Here is a 12,267-nt window from a genome sequence, read left to right on the forward strand (position 1 = left end):
AGAAGGTCTGCTCCTACTACATATGTCTTGATTGCTTTTTTTGTACATGGGGTGTTGAGTCGAGTCCTTACCTGTTACATGTGCTTAAATCTCTTCCATTTGAAGCAATTGACAATTAAATGTGCTTAGATTTGTCTGGGATGAGCCCCACACATTGAAATCATTCATGTTGTGGTTCCAGTGTAAAACTGGGTGGCATGTAAGGGGTTCAATGAGGACATGAATTTAGAACAAGCCAAGTGACACTATTTTATTTGAAAGAAAATTCATATTAAAGCAAGCATGACGCGTGCACACACAAACACTGCTTCTTGAGCCACACAATGGCTCTTCTAGGTAGTTCATTACTGCTCCCATTTTACAGATGGGCAAGTCAAAAGAACAACTTGCCCAAACCTATAAACAACAACAGGCCCAGTCCTGACTAACAAGTTTCTGGATTAGAATTTGAATCTAGAATACCCATTTTTCTCTGAACCACACTCTCTTGAGCTTAGGATGCTTATATTTTTAGAGTGAATTTTATGGAAGCAATATTTAGTGCAGCATGTCATGGCCTATCATAATACAGGAGTGTAACATAAAGCTTTTTCTTTCTTTTTTAAAATCAAATTAGGCTATTGGTTCTTCTAAGCCTACTGCTGTCTGTGGCTTTCCAAGATCTCAGGGATAAGTTGTTCTGAGTCGTAACCACACTTCTGGCCTTTCTAAGTGAACATGCCAAGGATAAAAATTCAGACTTCCTGTATGCAAAATACCTGCTAAGTTATGGCCCCTCCATAATTCTGTACACATACCTGTACATGTCAAGGCAAAGCCTGATGCAGAAACATACCAGAGACTCAAGAGACTGCATTTCAGAATATACTTACAGTGGTAGGCAAGACGGAATAATACATACACATATGATTTGGTTATAGTGCCTGGAGACAGACAGATAGGGCATGCCTTCATAGCCGTGACCAGAGGAGAAACAACTGCAGAGAGAAGAAATGCCATGGTGCATCTGCAGCAGCACAACCAGATGCCTTCATCTGCTCCAGCTGCAACAACACATATCTCTCCTGTATCAGTCTCTGCAGCCACAGCAGGCGCTGCAACCTCCCAACAGTTTGACATCACCTCCAAAAGGGAGACACTTTTCCATTGCCTCCCAAGAAAGACGGATGCCAACATCCAGGAAATCAAAACTTTTCCAATTAGCTAAAAAGTTGGTAATATAAGGACAGCAAGCTTTAATCAGTCTGATTGTTTGGGAATGGGCTAATTTTAAAGGGTGAGGGCAATATTTGAGTTGGTGCATCTGCTTATCCCTCCATACACCTTTTGAAAATTCTGCTGTGTTACTGCAACAAGCAAAGGAAATTATAACATTACAGTAAGTATGTCCATGGTACTAACAATGGGAAGTAGCTTTTATTTCTCAAGGCTGCAACCCTGCGTACACTTATCTAGGAGTCATTCCTATTGAAATCGGTGGAGTTCAGTTGAGTAGACGTGTATAGATTGCACTGTAAATTGCAAGTTATTTCAAGGTCTGAAAAATAACCACATACTCTGTTTTTGTAGTATGTAAATTATTTAAATTTTATTCAGCGAATTGGTTAAAAGGCAGATTATTAATACATGATCGTTATTGTGTATGCACATGTTTCAAACACAGCAGTGTTGTGATCAGGAATTTTCTAACACCAATTGATTGGGTTATTATTATGACCAAGAATGCTCATAAACATTCCAGTCACTCAAAAACTGCCAAAATGTTTACAGTCCCTGTCCAGCTTCTGTAAGGGAACAAGGAATTGTTGGTCTGGCTAGAAGTAAAACCTCCCATACACTCAAGGGACAGAGGTGTGCTACGGTAGGCTGGGGGGAAATGGAAGAAAAATATGTGGGGCAGAATTTTGCATCTTGATTAGGGTCAAATGATTCTTGGCTGCATATTCTCTATTGCTGCATATTCCATAAGGTATCTGTGCACACAAATATTTTGCCCACCATTATCTATGAATAAAAAGGAATTGCATTGTGACAACTTGTCTAAAATACAGAACATAGTATTGAATGTTATGGTATTGCAAGATGGTTTGTTTTGGAAGAGGGGAAGCTGTGTGTTTTGTTATAAAGGCTTTAATATGAATAGGTGCTCCAAATCTTTTCTCTCTCTCTCTCATAATGTTTTCGTTGTTTATATCTGCATGTTGCAATGACAGGCTACAGAATAAACAGAGAGTGATGTGTAAACAAATCCAGGCAAATTTTGGAAGGTACTCATTGAAATTGCTAAAAAAGGGTGGGGATATCAATGTATAAAGCAAAATACATGTAATATACATGCAGGCACCAATCAGAGATATTGCATACACACTGCTGAACTCAAAAAGCCCGCCACTAAGCAGTGCTTTATATATAAGTACTGAGACAGTTCCCTGTCTCCCCACAAACCATATTGCACAAACCATAGAATTAAAGACTGCATAAACCATAGCATGCAAAACTCTCAAACTGTAACATTCAAAACTATGTTCTGTATTTTGGACAGGTCTCACTACCTTCTGAGTCTAGAGATAGAATCTATATGTGATAAGTAAAAATGGATGGATTGGTCAATTTCTGTTTCTCATTTCTTCAGCCTTAAGGTCAGTTCTCCCCATTTCCATATCCATTTGCAATTTTTCATTAATATATTTAATATATAGTTTGCATGAACACTTGCACACATTTTTGTATGCAACCTTGTCTAATATAGATATTTTTGCTAGTACAGTAGTTTCCACTTAGATACACACCCATCATTTTTTTATGTTATTTTTGTGAATACAGGCAATCTCCCCTTAATATGTAGAATTTTGTATGCACTTTTGGGGTAGAGAGCTGCATTGCTAAGTTTGGATGAGTGCAAATATTGAAGAAAATATGTATTTCAGTTTGTTCAGGAAGTGCTCATTCCATAGGCATGACCAAACAAATGACCTGGAGATTAGTACTGTACTGATGATCTGTTTGACAATGGCAATATGACTTAGTGTGTATGCCCCTCCTTCTGCACAACACACTATTTCATGCGCAGGATCCAAAATGATTATTTATTTGCAGAATCTTATTTTCACATGTGCATCACCATTTTTATACCAGGATAGCACAACACATGAGCACATTGTGACAAATAAGTTTGTTTTTAAAATATTAGCCAAAACGTGCAGTATTCAACTAACAGAGTGGTTTGCATTACATTATTCTTGGGTTATTATTCCTGATACTGTATTCTTTCGGCATTGGTATATTATAATAGCACTCTGCTTCTAAACATATTTCTGAACTATAACTCTTACTCATGCTTAAGTTCACTGGTTTTAAAAATGCTTCAAACTCTCTTGGGTTGTGTCCATTGATATAAGTTTAAGGAGTATTTACGGTTAATTAAAAATTGCTCAGAAATAAGTATCAATGAATTTAACAGGGCTGACTCCAAAGCAAGTCTGTATAGATCTGTATCCTTAGTACAGGGTGAATTTCACAACAATTTAATGGGGGTTTTGGTCATTGGTTCTGGTAGTGTGTGCATTGCAGTTTAAATTGGGGGAGGGGGAATAATTCAATCAGGTTGCAGGAATCAGGTATATATTATTGGGAGTAAGCCTATTTTGTAACTATCATGCACAATGTATGAACATAACCCACTGGTAGATGGTCCTGCAAAAGCTCCATAGAAATAAGTCAGAGGTGTGTAAGGGCACTACCAGATTCTTTCAATGGTGATTAGGCCGAAGACGTTCCCCATTTCACTGACCCATTACAGCTGTATTCACTAATCTGTATGGTTCATAATGAATATTCTTGCACCACTCTTGTGCAGTTCCCAGTCTATACTGGAGAAAATCCCAGTATGCTCTGCTTCTCCTCCCTTATATAATATATACACCCCATATTCAGAGGCCGAAGACTCTTCAGCCAGCTAATGGCATGAAATCGCGCAAGGCAACACAAAAATTGCAATTAAAGCAAGCAAGCAAAATAAATGAATGAATAAAGCAAATAGCAGAGATCTATAAAGAAGCATGTGTTCAACGAAGCAGACACAGGGCTGATTCAGCCACTGTTAAGCACTCTCAGATCCCATTGATTCCTATGTGCGATACTAAAGCACACAAAGGCTCTTTCTCTCTCTCCGATTTCAGTGAGACTTCAGAGGTGCTTAATTGCCACTATAATTGTGCCCTATTACTCCATGATCTGCATATCCCACAATAAATGCTGTTGTTGTTTTGTTAAAGGAGGGAAATGTTCTGTACGAAATAGGTGTCTTCTGGGAAGGGAGGCGCGGCGGCGGAGGACACAGAGTCCTCCTGTTTGCAAACAGAGCGAAGCATTTGCATTGATCTGAGTGGGAACCCGGCCATGTGCTCCTGTGCCAATTAGGCGCACATCTGATGCTCTGGAATTGCGCAACGGCCATTGCGCATTCAGAACTCGCCATAACAAGAGGAGAAAATGTCAGCCGGGTCTCTCTCTCTCTCTCTCTCTCTCTCTCTCCTCTCTCTCTCTCTCTCTCTCTCTCTCTCTCTCTCTCTCTCTCTCTCTCTCTCTCTCTCTCTCTCTCTCTCTCTCTCTCTCTCTCTCTCTCTCTCTCTCTCCACACACACACTCCTCCCCGCAGTCCTCCCCAGAGGGAGGCGGGGAGGGCAAATGAGGGAATGGTAATTAAGGAACATCGGGTGTTAATCGAAACGATAGCTTCCTGATAGCACTAATATTAGCAGTTCGAGGAAAATGTGGAGGCTCATTAATAACCAGCGCTGCACAGCAATGGAAAAGGAATATATATGCGTGGAGCAAATTACATCCTTCGGAATGTTTCCACCTAGTACTACTGGCCAGCCAGCGAAATGTGTGCATGTGTTGTATGCGTAGATACAAATATAACCAGTGCATGCGTTATAGTGATTATCTGGCCTCTCTCTCCCTCTCCCCCTCCCTCCTCCCTCTTCCTGTTATGTTTCTTCCTCTTAATTGAAAATCGTTAAATTTAGGGAGGGGGAGGGGGCGCCGAGGAAGTGGATGGGAGAGAGTGGCGGGGCGACTTTTGCATAAGTGATATTTATCGCAAAGGTGAAAACAATTAACTGGTGTGTTCAGATCTTACGCGCGGCCAAAGGGACAGACCACCACTACCAGCCCAACCCAGAAAAGGCTGTTAGGAGAAACGTCTGACTTCTGCATCTCTCTCTTTCTCTCTGTGTGTGTGGATTAATTTTAATAATAGAAAAATTCGAACCAGTGAAACCCGTCGGCTCCTCCTGCTGCTTCTTTTTCGAGTGGCTGCCTATTATTATTATTATTATTATTATTATTATTATTATTATTATTATTATTACCGTATTATTATTATTATTATTGCAGGCGGCTATCTGCTTGAGCAAACAGCCTAAACAGACATTAAATATGTAAAGAAATCACCCCGGCACAGCGGCCCATCTCGCCCTGTGGGGGTTGAGCATGAATTTTTAATAGCTCAGAGAGAGAGAGATGGAGAGAATAAACCAAGTCACCTTCCATCATCACTCAAAGGCGGCTCTTGAAATTGACCAGACCTTCCCCCACCCCTCTGCACAGGTCGCTGCTGTTGCAGCTGTGAAATTGACTGGACCAAACGGTGGATTGTCACTCCCTTGAAATACGCAGAAACCTCCATCCTTGGTTTGCTGCCAAGGCTCCATTTCTGTGGCTCCCCAGCAACCCAAAGCAGAGTGTGCTTCGCAATCCACCCCCACCCCCAAGCATCCCCCATTTTCTCCGGCTCTCTATAAGCACCCAGATTTAGTTTAATAATTCATAGAAAGAGGGCTTTTGTTCTTTTTCTCTGCGCACGTCCCCCGCGCTTTTGCTGGTGTCTGCAGCTACGCGTAAAGTCCATGGTAATATCTCCTCCCTCGGTTGGATCCTTCGAGCAATGCCAGCAACTTCTCCAATAGACAAGCTGCTGCGATGGTGAATATGGCAATATTGGCCATCCCCGCACCGTGGAGAACTCCTTAGGCTGCGTTGCAACAAGTGTGCCAAGGCTACTCGGAATAAAACAGCGGATCAACATCCGAAACGGAGCCGGGCCCGGAGCGCGTCTACACGCGACTTTTCAAAAAGTGCAACCCGCATACTGTTGAAAGCAACGAGGGGACGAGATTGTGGCCGTACCATAAACCTTATCAAATAATCAAGTTTTCCCTACTCTTTAACTGACTCCTAGCCGCACCTTCAACGCACCTGCTGGAAGGAAAGCTCCTTGATTTCAATGGGCCCTACTTTCGCGTAGCGCATTCAGAGGGGAGCTGCAGGGAAGCAGCCTAAGGGCACAAGCCTCTATACGTTTACTCGGAAGTAAGTATCTGAAGAAGTGTGCATGCACACGAAAGCTCATACCAAAATAAAAACTTAGTTGGTCTTTAAGGTGCTACTGAAGGAATTTTTTTATTTTTACTTCGATCCAGACCAACACGGCTACCTACCTGTAATCGGAAGTAAGTGTCGCTGTGGAGTTAAAAGTGCAACCTAAATGGGATTGCGACGCCAAAGATGTTCACAATAGTATCTTAACCTACTGATATTTAATAGGCAGGACATGAATGTATTTCCCACCTATTGTCAGCCTTGCACCTCTGATTTTGGATTATAATCGAGCAGCTTTGAAGGTCAGCATATTTTTTAATGCTTTGAAATATAAGCTTCTAGACACAAGATGTGCGTGCGATCCCATTGGACTCCATAGGATTTACTTCCAAATAAGGGCGTTGAGGACTTGAATCCTAAAAAGCAAGAGACTTTGGGGGGGGGGTGCATTCCAGCGTTCCCTCCACATCCTTAAATTCCTTCGGCTCTGAGTCAATCCCTTCTCAGAAAAATCGGAAAGAAATATGGGACCCCCCCACAGCACCCCAATCTAAAATAAGGCCGCGTTAAACCAAGAGGAAAACACCACCGTAAGACTCTCTCCGGCCCCCCTCCCTTCGTTCCCAACGCTTTGCTTTATTACCGCAAACAACCTTGCTATTAAAAGGGGGAATACCATGCAAAAGGCGGGTCGATAGACCAATTCAGACGGTTCTCACGTTAATTATCATCAGTAAGACCCAATGAGAAAGGGGAGGGGGGCCGAGAGGGAGGGCAGGAGGGTGTGTGGAAGCGGAGCTCATCTTTGGAGACGTGGTGTTGTTCACAAACTGTCTTGTTAGGGAAAGAGTGACGTGACAACACACACACACACGAACAAAGGATGTGGCCACACACCCAGCCTCTCCAGGAAAGCAAAACATTTACAAACTCACTTTCTCTCCTGACTTAGTTTTCCACGAGCTGGTAACGCAGCTCATAATTAAGAGAGCAGGAATGCTAATTATTAATAAATCGCCGGAGATGCGTCAGAACCCCCCCCACTCCCCACCCTCCTAGCGCCCCCTCCACGAAGGAGGTGAGAGGGATTTCAAATCTGCAAATGATCGATCACTCCTTTGGTATATCTATAGTATAGCAAGGGTAATTTTGGGGATGGGGTGGGGTAGTGAGAAGGATTCGGAAGCGAAGAGTCATCTCTTGGGGGCGGGGGGGGAGGTATCCCTGTGTAGTAGTTCCCCCCTCTGCTAATCAATACCAGCCAACGATTAATTGCAACAGACCAGAATCAATCAAACTACAGGTGAATGAAGCAATTGTCAAGGATCGAGGAGGAGGAGGGATTCCTTTTATTAAACGCGGTTGTAAACATTGGACGGGGCGTTAGAATGCGTGAGAATGTTTAAAAATGCCCAGCTGGAGCAAGACTAGGAAACAATAGATCTCAATGTACCAGAAATCAACACGCTCCTCTGTGTCTCTAGCCTTGGGCATCTAACTACCTTGTGATGAACGGTGATGAAAGGATGAGAGGCGAATCTCCGCGCAGGGTTATCTTTCCATACCCGAGACTGCACCGCAAAATAACTGTCAAAACCATGGTGCAATCAGTTTCCCCTTCTGATGCATACATTATATGGGATGGAATTATATATATATTTATACACATTCCCTTCTGGAGTCTCCCAGTTTCAGCCCGTTCAGCGTGATTTGCATAGCAAGATCTGCCGACCAGATCTCCCTGCCCACCTTTATCCAGGTGATTCATTTGTCAACAATCCGTACTGTAATATTTTTTTCATTACGCACAAATGGACGAAATTCCTTGCCATCTTTAGAACAATAGAAGGGGGTAGAAGGCTTCCCTCAGCTGCCACTAGAGGGCGCCCGCAAACAACTCGGCACACATCAAAAGAACAATATACCAAAAAAATGTGATTGTTCTCTCTCCTCCCCCCACGCTCAAATATATCCAATCTGTTCTGCAGAAAATAGCGCCCTTTCCCCTGCTTCCTTCCCTCCCTCCCAAAAGAGTCTCCAAGCTTTCTGATGCGTTCATCTGGCAGCTTTCAATCTCAGCGCCTCATTTTTTCGCAGAGCAAACGCGGGTTTTAATTCTCCATTTCCACTCATGATGACTTTTAAATGATACACACACATACCTGAAGGGAAAGGTGGGGGAGGGGGAGGGGGAGACGAGGATGGAAGATTTCCACCTCGACACAACCACACACGCTTTTATTTATCTTACAGACACCTTAGCTGCAGACTCCAAAGAGGAAGTCTTCGGTTTTGTGCTCCACTTCGAATGCAATAAATAGACGAATGAATTCACAAACACCACTCAGAGATTGGAGCTGAGAAAGGCACTGTCCTTTCCCAAAGCTGGGATAGTCAACGTGGCGCTCGCCAGATGCTTTTTGCACTCCCATTAGCCCCAGGCAGCATGGTCAGTGGGTCAGCAATGAAGTCCAGCATCACCTGGGGAGGGGGCACTAGGTTGGCGAACCCTGTTTCAAAGTATACACAAAGCTGTAGCTGTCTTCTCCCGCGCCCGCTCCCCGTGCATCCTAAAAGCTGATCAGGGGAGAAGAGCTGCTCCCTTTTCTCCATCTTCCAGGGAACTTTCCTGAGAAAGAGAAGGGGCACAAAACAACAACAACAACACAACCCTCTCCAAAGAAGATGTCTAATTTTGGAGCATTCATGCCCGGAGATTGAAACCTCGGGGATTGTTTATGGGTGTCGCCATCCAGATGTAACACAGAGACCCAAACCGAGATCACCGAATAAATAATAATAATAATAATAATAATAATAATAATAATAACAAGGCGCGGGGGGAGGTGGGGAGGAGAGCAAAGGGCCTGGGTATTGTCTCGCAAGCATCCTCTCCCCAAAACCAAGGCGGTTGGTTCTTGGGACAACCCATCAGCCAAGTTCAAAAGCCTGTGCAGATGATCTGGAGTATTCAGGCCCTACACACACACATACACACACACACACACACACACACACACACACACACACACGTGTAGGCGAAGTAACCTCTCTCCCTAGCCTCCAACCTGTTTTGACCCGAGGACCAACAGACTTGGCCGCTGACTCCCTGGGAGAGCGAATATTCTGGTGACCCCGCCGTGACTCCAAGAAAACACAAGGAAAGACCCGGGGAGAGCGAGAGCGAGAGGGAGGGAGGGGTGGGAAGGCTTACCAGCAAGTCTTAAGGCTGACATCCTCTGGAACTCGGGTTCCTGCAGCCATTTCCACATTCTCCTGAAGGTCTCCCTGCCCGATTTCAGTTTACTCCAAGGTTTAGGGTTCCTTAGAAGGTCTGAAAGGGTCCCCTGAGAACGGCACAGCACCCTCTGGGCGAAAATGGCCTGGGGGATGCTGTAGCGCTTCAGCTCGGCTGTGATTCTCTGCGCCACTTCTTTGGTGTTGATCTCTTCCAGCTGCCCGGAGTTGTTGACCTGGGTTCCCGAGGAAGAAGACGGGGGCCTCTCCCTGCCGGAGGCCAAGACCGGCCCGTGAGACTGAGGGTGGCCTCCGGGATGGCTGGGGTGGTGCATCCCGTTGAGGTGAGACATCATAGGCGCCGGAGGGGTGCCCAGGCCCCGCGACAGGTGCTGCTCCCCGCGGGCCAGCATGGCAGTGTGCGCGTCGAAGTTGGGGCTCAGCATCTTCTCGTGGCCCGCGGGGCCGTAGCTCTGCAGGCCCTGCTGGGTGTTGTGGATGGAGCCCAGCCCGTTGCCCAGGGGGCTTCCGCCCAAGGGGGACAAGCTCTGCCCCATGCCGGGCATCTCCTTGTAAGGGCTGTAGAGGTTGTTCATCGCCGGGAGGCCCCTCTCGTCGCGCATGAGGGTGAAGCTGCCGCTCACGTTGCCCGACAGGCGCTGGTGGTGGTGGTGGTGCGCGTGCGGGTGGTGGTGCGGGTGGTGGTGGTGGTGGTGCGGGTGGTGGTGCGCGTGCGGGTGGTGGAACTTATCCGACACGGTGGAGATAGGTGGCAAGGGCTGCAGCGGCGTCAGCGTGGTGTAGGTGCTGGTCATGCTCATGCCCGGAGGAGACGAGTCGCACGGCATGCTCATGGCGTGGTGCAAGGGGATGGACAGCTCCGCGCGGTAGTCCCCCGCGCCGTCCAGCAACGAGGCCATGCTGGTCACCATGGCTGAACGCGACGAGGCGGACGCCAAGTCCTGGTGGGAAGGCGGCGGCGGCGGAGGGCCTGGAGGCGGCGGCGGCTGGACCCGGAGCGATCCGGCGCTCCGGCTGCTGGGGTGGTGGTGGGGGCTGGGGCTGCCCATCAGCTCCTGCTCATGGCTGGAGGGCCCGTGCAAGGGGCCCAGCGTCTCCATTGTCATCTCCGGGTTCATGGCGCAGCTGTCCAGCTCTTTGGTTAGGCATCGATAGGAGGTGCACGCAGTCTTCATTCAGTCCATGGAGAGGGGTGGTCGGCACCAGGGGGGCTTCGCGGGGCTGGGTGCAGAGGGGAAAGGCAGGCAGACGGAGCTCTGGGGGTCGCTCGGCTCTGGGGATGGGGAGGAGGTGGGGGGAATAGAAAGCTCCAGCCGCAGCGCTTCGCCAAAGGAGGATGCTGGATGCTGCTGCTGCTGTTGACGCTCCTGCTGTGTTGGGTTTTTCTTTCTTTCTTTTTTTGGACAGGGGGGGTGTCGATATAAGGCCTCTCAGTTGTGTGCGTGTGTGAATTGTGTGGTGAGTGCGTGTGGGGGGCGGGAGGGGAGCCGAGAGAGAGAGAAGGGGGGTGGGGGGAGAGAAAGAGAGAGAGAGAAGGGAGGGCAGCCACCAGCCTCTCCGTCAGCCTGGCCAGCGCCGCTGCAGCCGCCTCGCCATGTCCGAGCCCTTTCCTGCTCTTACGTCGTCTGTTTGGGTAGCTGGAGCTGTCCAGAGTTGCGATCGAGGCTCGCCTCCCATCAACCTAGCCCAGCCCCGGGGAAAAGGCGGGCTCTGCGGACGGATGGACGAGGCGATCGCCCACTCAGGATGCCTGGTGGAGCCAGCCGGCTCAAGGTCTGCGGGAGCCCGGCCAATGGCAGAGGCGAGGAGGAGGAGCGACGCGCCGGGAGGCTTCAAGCTTGCCTGAAGATTCCCAGGCACTGGAATCAAACGCCAAGGAGAGAGGCAGAGAGAGAGAATGAAAGAGAGAGAATTTAAAGATGCAGCGTCCTCCTGCCTTGGGTGTCGAGACGGAGCTAGCCAGCCCTCCTTTTCTCTTTCTCTCTCTCCGCGCCCAGGCGCAAGCAGGGCGCACGGCGCGCACAAAGGGAACGCGGGAGAGGGAGCTTGTGAAGATGGGAGAGGAGAGCCACGCCCGGGAGCTGCCTCCCTTCTCGGAAATAAAAATAAAATAACGGGGTGCCGCCAAGGCAGTATTCAGAGGCGGTCAGATACCTAAAAGGGGTGGCGATGCCCGGCACGGTAGCCTTAGCAGAAATCTCTTCTCTGTTACGCACAGGCACCGCCTAGTCAACGTTGGTCTAAGGCTATAGCACACACACATGTCTATGTTAGTGATGCCCCCCACATTTTCATGGTCGGCCTTTATTTAGGTAGGGAGCCCATCCACTGCCAACCCAGGTGTCCAAGGCTGCAACGCTTCTGCGCGACTGCCTGAAAGCGAGCCTCCCTGGATTCCCTAGGGGTTTCCTTCGAGTAAGACAGGCAGAGGATCCGGCTTTTCCTCACCAAACACCCAGCCCCCTACCCAAGCATCGCCTTTCTACACCAGCTCAAAGTCCGTCAAAGGCGATGTTCTGTGGTTTGTTTGTTTTTTACTGTGAATATTTGGGCTGGCTTTGCTGGATGGCTGGTTTTTAGAAAGAATAAAAATCGTAAATAATAATAAATGCATAAAACCGACTG

The 12,267-nt window shown here is 47.4% G+C and overlaps 1 protein-coding gene across 1 annotated transcript in view; it reads right to left on the reverse strand.

Annotated features, from left to right (window-relative positions):
• Positions 1-11,264, reverse strand: part of ONECUT2 (one cut homeobox 2) — a 76,178-nt gene extending 64,914 nt beyond the window's left edge. Inside the window, exon 1 of the mRNA XM_035101006.2 lies at positions 9,599-11,264. Within this exon, the coding sequence (XP_034956897.1) occupies positions 9,599-10,817 (1,219 nt within the window). The 5' untranslated portion in view covers positions 10,818-11,264. The remainder of the gene's footprint in view (positions 1-9,598) is intronic.
• Positions 11,265-12,267: the final 1,003 nt, after the last annotated feature.

Source organism: Zootoca vivipara, chromosome 11 (assembly GCF_963506605.1).
Source record: "Zootoca vivipara chromosome 11, rZooViv1.1, whole genome shotgun sequence".
Lineage (NCBI taxonomy): Eukaryota > Metazoa > Chordata > Lepidosauria > Squamata > Lacertidae > Zootoca > Zootoca vivipara.